At 39.8% G+C, this 18318-nt stretch overlaps 1 protein-coding gene across 1 annotated transcript in view; it reads right to left on the bottom strand.

The window, feature by feature from the left end:
• si:ch211-286b4.4 overlaps positions 1-18318 on the bottom strand; it is a 65569-nt gene that overhangs the window by 26165 nt on the left and 21086 nt on the right. The window contains exons 36-63 of the mRNA XM_044120598.1: positions 17821-17974; positions 17330-17429; positions 16913-17085; positions 16416-16652; positions 16147-16334; positions 15874-15994; positions 15409-15559; positions 15150-15289; positions 14241-14387; positions 13830-13940; positions 12468-12623; positions 11058-11174; positions 10799-10960; positions 9976-10194; positions 9633-9803; positions 7572-7712; positions 6717-6932; positions 5162-5340; positions 4784-4886; positions 4497-4655; positions 3584-3746; positions 3199-3302; positions 1997-2176; positions 1675-1896; positions 1315-1494; positions 1053-1244; positions 691-840; positions 462-565 (exon numbers count right to left, since the gene is read on the bottom strand). Coding sequence (XP_043976533.1) covers positions 462-565; positions 691-840; positions 1053-1244; positions 1315-1494; positions 1675-1896; positions 1997-2176; positions 3199-3302; positions 3584-3746; positions 4497-4655; positions 4784-4886; positions 5162-5340; positions 6717-6932; positions 7572-7712; positions 9633-9803; positions 9976-10194; positions 10799-10960; positions 11058-11174; positions 12468-12623; positions 13830-13940; positions 14241-14387; positions 15150-15289; positions 15409-15559; positions 15874-15994; positions 16147-16334; positions 16416-16652; positions 16913-17085; positions 17330-17429; positions 17821-17974 — 4440 coding nt within the window. The remainder of the gene's footprint in view (positions 1-461; positions 566-690; positions 841-1052; positions 1245-1314; positions 1495-1674; positions 1897-1996; positions 2177-3198; positions 3303-3583; positions 3747-4496; positions 4656-4783; positions 4887-5161; positions 5341-6716; positions 6933-7571; positions 7713-9632; positions 9804-9975; positions 10195-10798; positions 10961-11057; positions 11175-12467; positions 12624-13829; positions 13941-14240; positions 14388-15149; positions 15290-15408; positions 15560-15873; positions 15995-16146; positions 16335-16415; positions 16653-16912; positions 17086-17329; positions 17430-17820; positions 17975-18318) is intronic.

Raw genomic sequence — 18318 nt, 5'->3', positions numbered from 1 at the left:
CGCCACATAGCCTTAATTTGTAAAAGTGTTGCTCATTTTTGTGTCTGTTTACGTTTTAAGAGCCACTGTGGATAATCTGAACAAATCTGGGGGATGTACACAAGAACAAATTATTGAGGCCTTTTTAACAATAAATCCCATCGGGGTGGTGTGGTGGCACAGGGGCAAAGCATGACCCACGTATTGAGGCTTTAGTCCTCGTGGCAGCTGTCGCAGGTTTGATTCCCGGCCTGGCGACATTTTCCGCATGTCTTCTCCCTCTCTCATTACCCTCTTTCCTGTTGAACTACTTTCAAATAAAGGCCACTAGAGCCAACAAAACCTTTTAAAAAAAAACAATATATCCTATCAAACTACTCAAGCTTAAAGATAGGATATTTTGATGTAACAAGGTTACATTTTAGGAGACGTATAGTTGAACATAAGCGCGATTAAGAAAAAAATAGACTAAAAATCCTCACCTGACTTTCGGTGGAGTTTGGGCTGGTTGATCCTGCAGGACAGAAATATCCCTCCTGACACAGACCTGAGGGCTGTGACAGACCAAACTGAGAGCAGAACATTCCTGCAAACATAATACAAAGAACCATTAAGTAACATACATTACCATGATGCACACAAATATTTTCCAAAGTATAATTCTGATTAGATGATTGGGAGAAACTATTTTAATAAAAACTGTTCCCTAACCCGCAGGACAGGGACTGCAAGCATCTGGACTGGACGCTCCAAGCCTCCTCTGTAGTGTGCCAGGTGGGCAAGGGAACGCATCCCCTAAAATCTGTCCCGCAGAACAGTAATGTCCAACAGGACAAAGTACAGGCTGGAGAGTACCTTCATCTGAGACAAACCACAAAGAAAACATCAGCTGCTCAACCAAATGCATCCTGAAAACTTGCTACTTTGTTGCTTCTATAAAAAGACAACACATTGACTAACTCCGTCCATGTAACAGTTTATCATGTACTTACAAATTAAATCATATATTTTTTTATTTTAGCTGACTGCTCCTTTTGCTGCAGATTATGTTAGAACAATGTGTTGACTCTCACCTTGACAGTAGTAACCAGGGGTACAGGTGGTGCAGTTGTCTTGGTGAGTGTTGCTCATTTCGGAGCTGAACGTTCCTGCAGGACAGGCTAAGGGGTTTGCTGTTCCACTGGGGCAAAAGAAACCAGCTGGACACACAGCCTGATCTGCTTTGGTGGACCCCCAGTCACAATAAAACCCTGCCTGGCAATCACCTGACGAAATGAGTTCACTGCTGGTTTATATGTACTCTAATACTATGACAAAAATAACAAATCCATCTACCTGCTCTAAGCCCTCGTTGGCAGAATATCCCCGATGGACAGAGAGATCCTGTCACGTTGTCACTTGGATTTGGCACCATTGCACCCATCAGACACAGAAAACCTGCCGCACACGATCCTGAAGGCTCCACCAAACCTTCGGATCCACAGAAATGGCCAGCCGGACACATTAAGCACTGACCTGCAAACAGAGAGACCAGCAGCTGTGACATCAGCTGCCAAGCAGTGAAACAAGCTATCTGACTCGTGCAATTCATCAGCATGAAGTGCAGACCTGCTGTTAAAAGTGTTTGGGGTGTGCTAACTATAATTTGCTGAATGTAATTAATAAAATCATAATAAAGGAAAATCCGATTTCCACCTGTAGAGATAAGACCCTGGCTGGAGCTGTAGGTTCCTTTAGGGCATGGGACAGGCTGATTGTCCACGCTGTCTCTGGGACAGATGTGCCCAGCTGGGCAGGGCAGAGGACTGGAAACTCCAAGAGAAGTCCCTCTGGTGGGACCAGGATTCAGAGGCTGGCAGTGGAATCCCGCAGGGCAGGGAATACACTCTTTCTGGCCAGGTAAATCCTGGAACCAGCCTGGAAGAAGCATTATTATGGGAACTGTAAAAGTCTAAAAAACGATTAGGAATTTATAGCACTTAAAATGAGAGGCTTTGTAGATATTGCTATGGATTACCAGGTGGACAGGGTTTACAGTCATCTTTGCCTTTGCTTCCAGGATTATTCTGGTAGAAACCAGCTGGGCAGGGTAAGGGAACACTGGTGCCTTCAAGACAGTAGTGGCCTGCAGGACAAATACCTGCAAAGTCACCTGATCCTGGAGAAGCAGACTGAGAACCCTCTAGACAGTAGTAACCTGGAGGTATAAAGAAAGTTGAACAAACTGAATCAGGTATCTGATGAATATCAATTTGCAGCACCTTATGGTGGGTGCAAATTCGTACAACTTTAAGATTTAAAAATAAGATTAAAATATTTGGAATTGTGACAAAAAAAAGCAACACAACTTTTGGTGCCACCACGCAGAGTGAGCAGCAGGTTAAGGGAGACTAAAAACAATAACCTCCACAGCCAACTCTAAGACAACAAGCATCAAAAAGCGGCATCTTGGCTCCACCACGTCTTTGCTCTCCAGAAGCCAACCGGTTGCCATCTATCCATCCATCCATCCATTGTCTATACACCCTTGTCCCTAACGGGGTCGGGAGGGTTGCTGGTGTCTATCCCCAGGAAGTTGTTCCAGGCGAGAGGCGGGGTTCACCCTGGACAGGTCGCCAGTCTGTCGCAGGGCAACACAGAGACAGACAGAACAAACAACCATTCACACACACACTCACACCTAGGGAGAATTTAGAGAGACCAATTAACCTGACAGTCATGTTTTTGGACTGTGGGAGGAAGCCGGAGAACCCGGAGAGAACCCACCATGCACAGGGAGAACATGCAAACTCCATGCAGAAAGACCCCGGGCCGGGAATCGAACCCAGGACCTTCTTGCTGCAAGGCAACAGTTCTACTAACTGCGCCACTGTGGAGCCCAGCCAACCGGTTGCTTGGGAGACATTCCAAGACAAAAAGCCTCATCTGTCTAAGCATGCATTTAGCTAGATAAGACAAACATGATCTATTTTGGCATCAAATACTCCACATGGATACGATGAGCTGACATTGTTTTCCTGACAGGATAAAGAAAAATAGAAAATAAAAAAAGTTCTCCAGACACAAATCAACCTCTGTAAAACCTGTGGAGTTAGCAGACAAGAAGGGATCAAAAGAGAGGATCCAGGATTTTGGCGGATGCATTTATTTAAAGTTGTTTTGTTTTTTTTACACATCTTGGCAAAAAATGTCAATAAGTTTGGGAGGGACCATGTTTACCTGGGAGGCAGAGACCAGAGACTGAAGAGAGACCAGGTTCTGAACAGTAAGATCCAGGACTGCAGCTCTGACACTGAGAAAGGTCTCCAAGCCCACTTTGCTCACTGTCACAAAACGTTTTAAAAACACATGAGCAATTGATAATAGCACACAGGAAAATTAGGGTTGGTATGTTTATTTGTATCAATGTAAAAAGAAACCTCACTAACAAGTTGACAGTTGACAAGAAATGTAAATACTTAAACAACTTAGCAAAAATCTATGTTATCATATTCTCAAAACGTCAAAATCAATTACATTCCACATCAAGTCATATTCTGCAGATAATATAGTATGTGCCAAGGAAAGATATTCAAAGGTTGAAGAGATACAACTCAATTTGCACCTGTATGTTCCTTTAGGGCACGGTTTTGGTGCAGAAGTCCCCATGGGGCAGAAATACCCAGGAGGACATGGGAATCCTGTCAGACTGTCTGATGGCGAATGCTCAAAGGCGCCGCCGACACAAACGTACCCCTCAGCACAAAGCCCACTGGGGAAAATCCTTCCTGGAAGCACATTTCACTTTAAATGTTTTATTATAAAGGAACAATACGGCACTAAGATCAGTCTGACTTTTTAGCACTTCATTTAAATTCCACAAGTCTGTTTAAATTTGGCAGACATTCATTGTGAGGATCGATGTCACTCATTTTATGGTTTAAAGCAATTAATTTGAAGTTGTGTTTTTCCACAATGGGAGGATGTTATAACATTGGCAATGAACTTTAAAAGCTGTTTTCATAGCCTTCAGCAAGCCTGTGGCAATATACCTTTGTGCATATTTGCCCACTTTAGAGCAGCATTGGTAGATCTTAATCAAAATGTTTCTGGCAGTATTTCAGCACCTATGCATAACACACACATCGGAATACGGTTAAGATCCCAAAAGGTTTATGTCAGTCTTTATTATTCATTTATTAATAGCCAATTCTAATGTTCCAGGTAAATTGTGCTGAGATCTTGACCATTCAACCCAAATCCTGATCGGTTTCTGACGATAAATGTTCATAAACTTCATAAGGCTGGAAATACAGCATTAATGACTAGAATAAAGCAGGTCTTCCACTGTCCTGGAGTGAATCTATTCTATTCTGAATCTTTCCACTCTGAAAAAGAAACATCTCAAACAAATCACAAAAAGCCTAAAATAACATGACACTCATTGCTGATGATGAACAGCTGTGAACTTCTGACTGACACTGTAGCTTTCTGCACAGTGTAATTTCCTTACACTTTGAGGAATGTCTCCACGTTACCTGCTCCTTTGCAGTACATGCCAGGGTCGCATGGTGTGCACTGGGACTGCTCTGCAAGTCCCGACAAGTTTCCATAGGTCCCTGATGGACAGGGACGTTGATTTGCTGATGCAGAGGGGCAGTAATGTCCTCTTTCACAGGGAAGCGGATGACTCATTCCTGTGTTGATGCACAATTCCCAAAGAAACATTTACTTTGCTCTCATTAAAAGCTACATGAAAGAAGGCTAATCAAAATTCAGTTCTTCATCTGCTAAAAGTGTAGTCACTGTCCAAATTATGATTTACCCTGATCTTGACAATAGAAGCCAGGAGGGCATGTTTCACAGGTCCCTTGGCCCTGTCTGTACTGGTAGCTGCCAGGAATGCAGGGTGTCTGTCTCACACTGCCCTGAAATGACAATTAAAATGATTTTACAAGACTTTACACCTGGGGAACAGCAGCTATCAACTATGATAACTGCAGAGCAGTGATAAGACTGGAGAGAGACACAGCACAAGGTGAAGACTGAGACAGTCTTGATCCAGTCTGGGAGACAACATTAATTGACTGCAGCATATAGTAATGTGCTTGTCATACCAGAGCACTCTGCTGTGAGGAAATCTCATACAAAATTCAGCAGCGATGACTGACAAGAGCTTGAGGACTAATGGAACATGGCTGACCTTCTCACAATAATGTCCAAGTGAGCAGACATGCAGTTGTGGTCTCCGAGAGGTCTGTCCTTCAGGACAATAGTAGCCCTCTACACAGTGGCCACTTGGCTCAGTGCCGCCTCTTTGATCGCAGTAGTGACCTGGAGGACATGGCTGACATGTCTCCACTGTGGATCCACCAAGGAAACCTGGGGTTAACACACAATAAACAAACCAGCAGAAGAAAATGTTAAACAAAAATTTAATTGATAGCTCACAGTTGCACATAATTAAGTCTTTCAAAGATCCCTTTTCAAGACGTAATGATTTGTATATTAAATCACTTGTTATCTTACCGCAAAATAACAATGATTTCCTTAATCACAAAAACATCAATTGTTGACATTTAAAAGCTTGTTTCACACCTTGTCAGCCTTTATTGTTGACCAGAAAGAAGGTTTAGAGGCATTTGTATATTTTCTGAATGAAAGAAACGTCCACAGCCTTACAGGTTCGTTGGGTATTGGTCTCCCAATATTTCAATAATACATAATTATCAAACGATATTTTAAAATTTCCTGTCATCTATAAACATATTTTTAACTTAAAAACATGACAGCCCATTGGATGAATGACTGCCGAGAGCCCCAACCACCAGGCTCAGCAAATTTTCTGGGGGAAACTTTGGATCAAGTATTAGCCTCCAGATCTCTGTCTCATAGAGAATCACACATTTTATAGACTACTACATCTACTACAATGTTTAAAGAGATCAAAAGACTTCAATTGGATCGAAGGAAATCTTTTTCTAAACCCTCATCAAGGTAAAACATCTTTCCACTACTTGCCATATGCGGTAGACAGTTGTAAAAATGCCCATGAAGCTTTGAATACATTGGCAAAACTAAATAAGATTTTTGAAAACAGATGTAAGAGAGATCCCCAGTTGGTAAGCACAGATGGCCATGATTTGTTCTAAAACAAGTTCACTTTGTCTACATTAAAGAGAGGAAACAATACACAGCACCGGTTATTTTTTGGATATTTAAGAAAACAATATCAAATCAGTATGTGAGATTAAATAAATCAAGCATTAATTTAGATAAAAATATAATTTGAATGCAAACTACAAAGTACCTGCTCCCTCATCAGTTTCTAATTCATCGCCACACAAAGAAGCTACGGAACACATTAATGAGCTTCTAGCTGTCTGCAGCGAGACGAGAATATAATTACACGATTAAACCATTTTATGACAATAATTATTTATAAGCGCCCAAGTGAGGTAAAAAAAAAAAAAAAAACGCTTCAGTGGCTGTTTTCATATTTTTCCACATCAGTGAGCCACAAAGACAGACATTCAGTTCATTTGAAGACAACATGGGGGAAAAAACTGACAATGATAGCAGAGGAGGATTGGGTCCTGTTTATCTCAGCTCCGGTTTGTGTCTGAATACTCATTATTTCCAACTCAGGGTGGATAGGGATTACAGATGTGTTCAAAAATTGTTTTACAAGCTGTTTTCGTCAGAGAAAACTTATCAAAGGAATTTAGTAATTTCAACTATATTCCACAATGTCTCACTTTTAATGGTTCCTAAGGGGCATGGCTTGGGAAGAGGCGTTCCAACTGGGCAGTAGTGTCCAGAGGGGCACGGGTTGACGTAAGCATCTGAGGACCCCCAGGGACAGAAATAGCCACCCACGCATGGCCCTGCTGGTGCTGTTAGACCCGTCTGGTTACAGTAAAATCCGACATCACAAAGCTTAGGATAAGCGGATCCCAAAGGACAATAGAAACCTGAAAAACAACAACAAAAGCTGTCAATAGAACTATTCAACTGCTATAAGATGGGGAAACTTGTGAGGATTATCTGTTTTCTTTTACGCAAGCGCTCGTCCCGCACACAGGCATAAATACTGAATCTTTTATTTTCCATCTACCAGACCTTCTTTGACAATTCAGAGGAACTAATTACTTTGCTGCAGGAATTTGAATTTGTTCTTTTATGGGCTACTTTATAGTGCCTTTATTCACATCGTCTCCACCACCAGGCTTCTTTTGAAGAGGGAGGTCACAATATGGCATTCAGACTTTTACATCTTCAAATGAGGACACTTGCAAAGTGGGGCGCATCAAATAGAGGAGGCAGCTCACTTTGCATAACCATCTGCATCTTCTGCTGCTTTGATTGACAGCAAAGATTGTTTAATCATAGAAAGTGCATGTAAATACTTTCTACAACTACTATAAAATGTTCTGTCTCACTACATTCATTATTTTTTCAAATAAATAAAAAGGTTCAAATCTTAGACGCACGCATTTGAAAGTACTTATATGTTACAGCAAATATAGTGACAATGTCATAAGATGACAATGTCCATGGCAGAGGGGATAAAGTTATATTAGATCACACTTTGCGTGTCAGGATTTACTCACCCTTAGGACATATATCTCCTCGGTAGGTGGAACATGCATAATGTGGACTCTTGAGATGTTCTGCTGAGTGATTCACATTGTGATCAGAATCTGCCAGAGGCATCGCGGCTACTTTGATCCAGGTAGCATTTCTCCCTGCAGCTGAACATGGCAGACAAAGCTAAAAAAACTGCTTGTTTTACATCTTTTATCAAACGGACAGTACACAAACAGAAACAGCTGTCTGTTTCTTACAGGGAAGGGGGAGATGGGGAATAATGCAAAATAGACTTTTTTTTTAGCTGTACTACATGTTATAATGTAATCCCCTCAGCAAAAACCTGCCTAGAATGTTGCTTTGACTTATTTGTGCATGTTTAAGAAATCCCTATGAATCTCTTGTGGCAGCCTTTCAGGAGTTCCTCAAAGCTGTAGAGGGCAACTTTCAGAAAAATATATTTTCTACATATTTGTTAAAACTGTCTCTTTGTCCAGACAAAAAAAATTGAGAGTGGTAATTTGAGATAAAAATAAAATGCTATAGGGTTGCTCAGTGGTCTCTGCCATTTGCAAAAAGTACACTCCACCAGGACAAAAACAACCAATCAGAGTCAGGAGGAATGTCTTTCCACTGTCAGTCATGCTTGCATCTCAATCAAATCAACATACCAGATAAGTATTTTTTGAAGGAATAATACCTCAATATGATACAAAACAAAACAACCAAGTCAATTTTTCTAGTCAATTCTAGTTATATAGCACATTTTATAACAGGAATATGCTAAACAAATTTGTGGTGGTTCATTGGCAATACATAAAAACAATAGTTTTTTAGAAGTGTAAAGTTTCTCGAATTAGAAATTTGCCAATTTACCAAGGTTTTTACTTTTCAGATCTCTATTAGTCAAAAGGTCACAGCTCTAAGGATTGTTTTGATAAAACATTATCAATTATCATACTTTAAAAAAAGTTTTTTTCAATACCGAACCTAAATGAATGACCAATAGCATGTTTGGATTTCAACTTCCCTTTTAACTGTGTGTGTAGCATTAGGTTAAAGTAACTTTTCAGATCAAAACATGGCATAAAGAAAATTAGTCATGTTATGGACTTCTAGAGTTTGGGTCACATGACAACTAGTGTTCTAAGAAATATTCTTTACAGCTTCATCAATGTGGTGTAACTAAATCCACATCACTAAAATACAGACTGAATTGCATTGGATCAATACCACTATTTTGGTATCGATCCAATATCGGTTGCAGAGCATAGGAAGTCCTATTCTCTGCCTTCCTATGCATTGGTTGCAAAGCGTAGGAAGTCCTATTCTCTGCAACCAATGCAGAGCTTCCTATGATAAAGTATTTTGATGGCAGTTGTTGAAGAGCGAGTTGTATTGCACAACATTACATGTTAGAGTAATGATGCAGCTCAAAACCAGAGCAAAAATTATAATTCATACTAAATTCATAGCAGAATTTTCACTAAAACAATCAATTAAAACTGAGTTCAATAGAGAATGCTTTGAAATCTCTGGGTTAGGGGTCAATATGTTTTATTTCTACATGACGGCCCTCTATCAACATTTCTCTTGACTTCTTCCTCGATGGATAAATCTCTACTGTAATTCTTCCTTTATGAGCCTTCGTTCAATCTGCAGTCTGGATTTTTTTCATCCATTCATTCATCCATCTTTTTCTACAGGACTGCAAAAACATTTGGTGAGATACATCCTGAGGTCCACCACAAGGCAACACAGATAAACATGGGAAAACGACCATGTATGTTAACACACATACTTGAGAACTAAGTGACCTAATAGTCATGTTTTGAATTGTGGGAGTGCCAGGAGAGAACCCATGCATGCACTGGAAGATCAGACAAAGGAACCAAGTAGAACCAGAACCCAGGAACCTCTTCCTAAAAGACAACGCTGCTTCCAATGTGCTGCCCTGTTTCTCTAATTTGTACTGTATGTATAAATGACTATAATACAAATGAACAGAAAATGTTGTAAAATGTCCTCCTAAGCAGTGAAACATTCACTGCACTACTTAAATGTCAAGAAATGCATAAAAATACCAGATTTAGAAGAAACGTTGGAACAGGACAGGTTGTAAATCCACAAGACCAAGTCTATTTCCATCGAGTAAGAATCCAGGATTTCCCCAAGACATTTTGACATGGAAGAGTTTGCTCGCGGTGTGGGGCTATCAGCACCTCCAGCACAGAAAAAACCGGCATGACATAAACCTAGCACAAAGAGGCATTAATTCAGAAGAGAGAGGATTAAACAATCTGTTAATAAACCCATAAATATGTGGTTGTATTCTGTAATTATTTGATTTAAGAAAAAAAAGAAAAAGAATGTTCTACACCTGATACAATACATGAATATAGAGTCAAAATAAAGCACGTTCCCCACCTGAGGGTTGTGAGGCTCCGGGAATGAGGCAGTATTTCCCTGGAGGGCAAGGACGGCATTGAGAGAAGGATAAAGCTCCAGGTTCTGGAAGAAAACTGCCAACAGGACAAGGTTTGGGTGACCCGCTTCCCTGAGGACAGAAGTGTCCCATAGGACAAACATCCCCATATGGCTGGGAGACAGGTGAAGGCTCGGTGGAACCCTGGGAGCAAAAATGTCCTGTAGTAGAAAATACGGACAAATATCCCTCTAAGGATTACTGAAATATTTTAAATTTTACCATATGAACAAAAATGAACACATAATGTTAAACTTTAATCATAAAAGACATCCAATAAAATTTTAACCTGATTACTGTTGTCACAACAAAATATTTTCTACACACAAATTTTTTTCAAAACATAATCACACCCAAATTTCCCTGCATTTGAAGATGGACCTACAACTTTAACGCTGCTTTCTTTTTTTTTTTTTTTTTCCCCACCAGGGGGTCCTTTTTGTGGGCTCTAGTGTCCCTTTTTTCATAGTACACTGACAGGAAAGGGGGATGGAGAGGGGGGAAGACATGCGGAAAATGTCATCGGGTCCGGGAATCGAACCCGCAACGGCCGCGTCGAGGACTGAAGGCCTCCAAACGTGGGGCGCGCTACCCTCTACGCCACCGGAGCGCGCCCCGTGATCCTATATTTTGACTGAATTCCGTCTCAGTCATTTTCACATACATTTATCAAGTACTTATCACTCTAACTTGACTCCACAAAATGTTATTGTACAAAAATAACTTTTACTAGCTAGGTTTGTTGATACTTGCGAGCTGACAGACCTGGGCTGCAGGGTCCAGACGGTTCTGTCAGAGCATTGCTGTTACAAAAGTAGCCAGAGGGGCAAGGAGAGCAGTGGCTCAGGGACATCCTGTCAGCTAATCGACTGACATAACCCACCGGACATGGAGAAGGTACAGAAGAGCCTTCCAGGCAGTAAAAACCTGAAAAATAAACAAACTCAAAAGGAAAAAAACAAAAACAAAAAAACAACTATATATAAATTTAGAGCAGATAAACGCATTTGAACACTTAATTTACCAGGTGGACAGCTATCACAAACTGACTGTCCAGACAAAGCCTGAAACGAGCCTGGACTACAGATGACTGGCTCTGCACTACCAGCTGGACAAGCATAGCCAGGTGGGCACTGGTATTCTGTGAAATAATCAGACATAAAACCTCAGATTGTTATTTTGCTTCCACAATGGCTAAATTGTGGGGAAAAAAAATTACATGGTAAGAAAAAGCTTTAATTAGTATATGTATGTATTAATCCAAAAATGTGGCAACTATCAAGTGTTTTAATTCATGCAGTGCATCACAATTTCAACAATGCAATGATAAAAATATTAGCTATAATATGCAGAACTAATACTCAACAAAAAAAAGTAAAAAAATACGTAAGGAACTCCAAAGCCTGAAAATGACATAACACAACTTTAAAACTATTAACCGAAATGTGAAACATAGTGCGGGAAATTTGACAAAGCCCTCCACGAGCTGCTAAAATGAAGTTTGGCATCTCTCTGGCATGCAATATAAAAGGAGACAGGAAGTTCACCTGGGACATTTAATCACTTCGATGGTATTTATGCATTAGATACAATATAAAAGCGGTTCAGAGCTTATTTGGGTTTCTCTCTGATTAAATCCGTACAGGGGTTACTACTACAATTTAAGCTCTGTTTTCTTTACCATTGTAAGTACAACTTGATCAGTGCCTCTGTGTTTATATTTTGTGTGCATGCTTTGTTTTACTGAACTCTCAGTTGGTTCTGCTGGAGGTTTCTTCCTATTAACATGGGTGTTTTTCTATCCTGTCACTAAAAACACGGTCAGTATGAAGGATTGATGCAAAGTCAGCATCACATTGCAAGTTATAGTCCCATTTTTAAACATGCTCATGCAGGAGAAGTGAATACTGCAAGTCAGCAACTGGATGCAATCAGCTTGAATTCAATAGAAAGAAATAAAACCAATTATTTAAATCATCCAGCATTACATACCTATCCTTTTTGTTTTTCTAATTGGGTTAAATCCAGTAATCAACTCCACATGTTAATAAGTATTGTGGACAGAATTTATTTCTAATTAGACAAATTATAGTAACAGTTTTATGATATGTATAATATGACTGCTTAAAAATCCTATATCATTTTACAGTGAGCATGAACTATTTATGGCTACAATAATTATGTTAACTGTTATTAAATTGGATAGCTTTTCTAATATTTTCTTCTTCACATTAGAGCTTATTCTGTTTGGTTACTGCTTCCATTATACAGTTCATCTACTGTGATTCATTTCAAAAAGGAGTAATTCTTTACTCTCTCATTGAACAACTGCCTCCTACAAGTATTTCTTTCTAATTGCCAGGAAACTGCACCTCACAGAAGAGATTTTTTTTTTCTCTCACAGATATGATTTGTACGACGTTGTGAATTACACCTGGCTGATGTCCAGACGGTGATCCTGTTGGACAGAACCATCCTGGGGGACAGATGAGGCCCACGGACGTCTGAGCCCATGAAGGGCAGTAGAACCCTCGCTGACAAGCTTCACAATCGTCCTCAGCGTGAGCTGCAGTCCTCCCCAAGAAAGTACCTATTCAAAGAAGATAAATGACCCTACATGCGAAAATGATTCACAGTCCCACTCCCTTTTGTCACATACACACATATAACTATACAGACTTGAAAGGGTATGGGATAATTGTCATATGTGCTCCGCTGCTCCATTTACTCACCTAATTAAGTACCTATCTGACTATTCTGACAGCTTTATTTGGACTCCCGTTAGGTTTTACATCTCTCCATAATGTTGTAGATACATTAACCTATCACACATTCCCCCTGGGAGAATTATAGCCCTTCGCCGTACCTATTGAAGAAGTGTGCTAAATGTGTGAGGTCAGAAGCATTTCTCATGTGTGGGTGTGACAAACCATTTCTGTGGGAGCCTTGTCGACAACGCAGTTGTAGCAAAAGACAGAACACCCACAGTTCTTGGCAGGAGTTCATATACACGCAGTATAATCATAGATGTTATAAAAAGCTCCTGATGACTAAAGTTGGTCTAAAAACTAGTTTGTGTTTTAAATCCTTGTCCTGTAGAGGCGAAATTCATTTTGTCTAAAACTTGCCACCTGTTGATTTTAGGTGGACTAAAATAATTGGGAGGTGATTTCATCCTTCACCTTTAGTCCATCTACGTTGCACCAATACGTCTTGAGCAAAGAAAAATGGAAAAAAAAAATACAACTCAATATGGCGCAGTATCATTTTCAGTGGTGCAGTGTCTTTTTATATGAATATTTTGTCCCTTAAACCCAATAACAACAGTCTTGACTCATCAGACTATAAAACCTCTATCTCAGATTTGAGCTGGTAAAAAGCCCAGCAGCACATTTCAAGTTTGAAAGAGATGAAAGAGATGTTTTTCTTTTTTTTAAGTGCAATATTACTTTAAATGCTTAATATTGTTAAAAAGCATTAGTTTAATTGGCAGATTATTTCACTTATATCAAGACATTTTTCCCCATGTTATTAATAAATTTCATCAAATTAATACTTTTCATCAAATTCATCAAATTGCTGACTTAAAACAGGCTCCCATTTCTTGCTGAAATGTCACTTGTAAGTTAGTTCTGTCTTATTTCAAGTGTAGTGAGATATTTGCAATAGACAAAAGTAAATCAAAAATACTTGGTAAGATTTTTGATCTAGTACACTAGATCCTTTATGGAAATGGCTGACTTTAAATGTTAAGTTTTTTCTTCATGTGCTCTGTCTGTGCATGCAGTCGTTCTACCTGGAGGACAAGGGCTTGGTTTTGCGCTGCCTTTTGGACAGTAGTATCCCGCGGGACACACATCCCCTTGGACTGAATCGCCATCAAATCTGGCTGACGATTTCACTTCGCCTGGAACAGACAGTTCAACTTTATTGGATGACTTTACTGGCTTTGTTGGTAAGTTACCTAACAGACTAAAATATTTACCAACCTTTGTAAAAATAAGAAAAAAAACCCCTGCTAAAACCTTTGAGATTATTAGAAAAAGCTTAAAGGTGCAAGAGAAATGCCAAAAAATGTCTATGTTTTTTTTTTTTTATTACATAATTTGAAATTTCACTTTGAAGGAATTTTACAAAAGCCCTGCTCAGAATGTTGCAATGCATTTATTAACATTATTTAAAGGTCAAGTCATGAATGAAGTGCTACCAGTTATATTTCTCAAAGGTGATGCAGCTTGTGATCCCTCTCTGCAGTAGAAACCAGCATTGCACAGTCCAGATGGGGAAGATGCTCCAGGCTTAGCACAGTAGTGGCCAGGCGAACAGGGCTGACATACGTCTATAGAAACTGCACCTAGTACAATATTGAACAAGACAAGAAAACTATTGACTGAAATAAGAAATAAGGTATGGGATGATGCTGTAATCTCAAATATATCCAGGCTTCTCTGACATACAGAAGGCTTCTTCCTTTCAGTACAAAAATTAGTCCCATTGTGAAAAAAAAGTAAGTGGCATTTGAATTATTTAAAAGCACACAATAGATCAGGGAACAAATTATTTAAAAGTCTCCATTCAGGTTATTGTTTTTTTCCATCAGTCAAAAACAATCCTTCTCATTTATCTTTACTTTATTAACGGTAATTCAATGTACCAAACTGAATTTGGTTTTCGGCGAGTTACCAAATTAACATAATTGTAACTTTTTATATTTAACTTTAAAAATTGCATTCCTATTTTGATGAAGAGTACCTCAAATGACTTAAATCCATCACCTGCTTTTTTCTCAGTGAGATGTTAGAAAAACATAGGTAAATTTTTCAAAGCAATTTTCTAAAAGCATTTATGATTTTTTTATATAATTAATGTTTCATTTTTCTTCAGAATTTAAATACATCTTTGTAGTTCAATGATTCTTCTTTTTGCCAACAGTCTTTCTTTTCACCTAGCTATATGAACTGATACATGAACACTAACAACTTTGTTGAAAATATAGGCAGCCCTAAAAGCAAAACAGTTTTCAATGTGATGACTGTTTGGAGCACCATAGTTGACTATTTATTTTCATAATTCTGTATGTAATGTATCAGCCTTTTTAATGAAGATTTTATGTCACCATCTATGGAGCTAAAGGTGCCTGCAGGGCAAGGAACCATGTAGCTTGTGCTCTGGGGACAGTAGAACCCTGCAGAGCACCGCCGACCTGTTGGACCCTCCTCTGGTTGGGCCGAAAGGGAACCTTGGACACAGAGGTAACTAAGGAGAAAGAAGTCATAACAGCAAAGGTAAACTGAGGTAATATGTGGACAAATGATAGAGTAGAAAGATCAGATCAAACAGAGAGAACTTTCAATCTTTCCTGGGTGTTTATTTACCCAGGAGAGCAGAACCCTGAGGGAGTAGCCAGGCCTGAAGAACTGCAATATCTCCCAGGGGGGCAGGGCTCACAATCAGACTTATTGGACAATCCCATCTGGCTGCTGAAAGTGCCAGCTGGGCATGGGAACGCCACACCAGTCTGGGTTCCTGTAGATAAACATGTATTGAATCTACAGATGGTTGAGGGCTAAACATCAAAGAGCGTTTTATGATGACCGTGTCTTTCTCGATTATGCTCCGTAATAACCATTTGCATAATTGGAAAGCAGTTTAGCGCCACAGTCATTCATTCAGGAGTGCAAATAAAACAAGTTCAGCAGAGCACTCTGCGGTATTCAGACAAGCAATCTCTCCTAGGTCGAATGCAACACAACCTGTCACATTTATCGGTGACGTTATAATGCAATGAGGCTGTACATTTGTCATGAATGTGTTGTTATATCCGATGTACCGTGGCTCACCAGCTGGGCAGTAATGTCCTTTAGGACAAGGCACAGGAGTGGAAGTTCCAGTCACCTGGTCAACATCTGCGCTGACCAAGCCAGGACAGAAAAATCCTGCAGGACATTCAATGCAGTCAGCCTGTAAAGAAGTAACATAGAAGAAAACTGAATGCACATCCACTTAATATACTTATGATTATTTGGGCTTAAGATTATTTAACACATGCTATTAAGTTGTATTTCATTTTGAAATATGGCACAAAAAAAAAGATACATCTTTGTCCTCCTCACCTGACTTGGCAAATTCTGATATGTCCCAGGCAAGCAGGGCACCTGTCTATCAGATCCAGGTGGACACTTGCTTCCTGGTGAGCAAATTATAGAGTTCTGCAGGTTGCCGCTTTCTGTGCCTGGACAGTAATAACCTGCTGGACAGACATGAGGAGGAAAAGAGAGCCCTCTGCTGACACACAGAAAACCTACAAAACAGAAACATTTGTTAGGCAGTCACTGATGCAGTTTCTTAGGATTACTGCCAAATAATTAAAATTAGTTCCAACCTGGAGGACAAGGTAGGCAGTCAGAGATATGACTGTTTCTGCTCTTGTTGCTGTAATGCCCTGCAGGACAGGGAAATGGTGCCGAGGAGCCCTGAGTGCAGTAATGTCCTTCAGGACATCTATTACCCGTCACCCCTCCATCCTCCGGTGTGGGCGACCGAGCACCAGAGATACAGTAGTAACCTGCATCACACAGGCCAGATGCCACATCTTTGCCAGGAGTCGCACAGAATGAGCCTGTTGGAAGAAAAAAATAAGAAAAGCCAAGATATCATTTCTATGCCGCTGGAAATATATCCTGGAAAAAAAATAAAAAGTGTTGTAAAATTTGTGAACCTATGCTGAAACACATAAATCTAGACATTTTAACAACCGATTCTGAAGTGGACTATTTTAGCAACAGAGTTTTTAATTACAGTAATGATCATTAACAAAAACGTAACCCTGGGTCAACTGCTGAATCTTTAATTAATCATTAGCAGTAAATGATGTGTGACCTGGAGGGCATGGCAGGCAGTCCAGGGGTTTTGTCATCTGAGTGCGAGGATTGAAACTTCCAGCTGGACACGGGAACTGGTATTTGGACCAGGTTCCGGTTGGGCAGTAATGACCCGGCGGACACTCAAAACTCCCAAGCAGAGAAGTGTTACTTTTGCCAGGGCAATAAAATCTGTTGAGACAAAACAGGAAAATTAATAATTTAGTTTTTGGCTTCTGTTGAATCCAACGCAGAACTAACAAGAAAAACAAAACTAAACTACAAATAACTTGCGTTCAAAAACATCAAAAGCGGATTCCTTACACAGACCATAGGAATATTTACAGGTCCTGCACCTTCTGCAGTGTATTCTTGTGAAAATCTCTGTCAGCTTACAGTTCATGGAGACCGTGTGAGTCTTGATAAGCAAGCATACCCCTGGGGACAGACACTGCAGCTGGCTTGGCCGTCTTCTATGCTGATGGTTCCCGGAGGACAGCGCTGAGGAGCTGCAGAACCCTCTGAACAGTAATAACCTGCTTGTGCAGACAAGTGCCATGAAACAGAGACACACAGAATCCACAAGAAACAGGGTTTGGTTACTGATCCCATCAGAGCAGCTGCTTCTGTTTGGCGTACTAAGCTTGAAAGAGACTGTTTACTTGTACAATGAACTTGCTTTCAGGTTATGTAAATGAAAAACACAATCGCTTGTTTAAAAATCTATGTATGTACTGATTGTTAAATGTCTTAAAAACATAGTTTTGTATTGAGGTGTACTGCTTGAGCAACAATAAAGACCTGACCTAATTATGACCACATTTGTATTATTCCCCCAGTAGTACATTTCCTCCCCAGGATAATCTGTTAGTCACTAATTTTTTTAAAGAAGACACTTCAGCTGATATCTCAAGAGTGCTTGAGTACCTTTTGGGCATGGCCCTGCACGGTCGTCCTTAAGAGGAGGGTCAGGACGATCTGCACCCTCCACACAGAAGAAGCCTTCCCAGCATTTTCCTGAAGGTGCAGAGAGTCCCGCTGAGTCACAGTAGTAACCTGGGAAACATGGCTGACAATCTTCCTATAAGAAGATAAAGAGCCTGTTTTAATTCAGACCAAAACTCTGAGTAACTTTTCTGATAATTTTATACAATCCATTGAGAAAGTATTCATAACGCTTACACTCGTAGCACCAGCAGCTTTAATGTATTTTATTGAGGCTTTATGTTATAATAAACATAATAAGGTTGCAAATAGTTATAAAGTGGGAGAAAAACTATGTGTTCTGTTAAGTAAAAGCTGAAGAAAAGCTAAGGAAAGGTTTTCACATACATAGTATGATGCTGCCATTACTATGTTTTGATTTGTGTCTAAAACTTTTACTTTTTGCCTCTGTGCCTCTTAGTTTTTGCAAAGGTAAAGTAA

The sequence above is a fragment of the Gambusia affinis genome, linkage group LG06, assembly GCF_019740435.1.
Source record: "Gambusia affinis linkage group LG06, SWU_Gaff_1.0, whole genome shotgun sequence".
In the NCBI taxonomy this organism is placed as follows: Eukaryota; Metazoa; Chordata; class Actinopteri; order Cyprinodontiformes; family Poeciliidae; genus Gambusia; species Gambusia affinis.
This window is presented reverse-complemented; position numbering and strand designations above follow the sequence as displayed.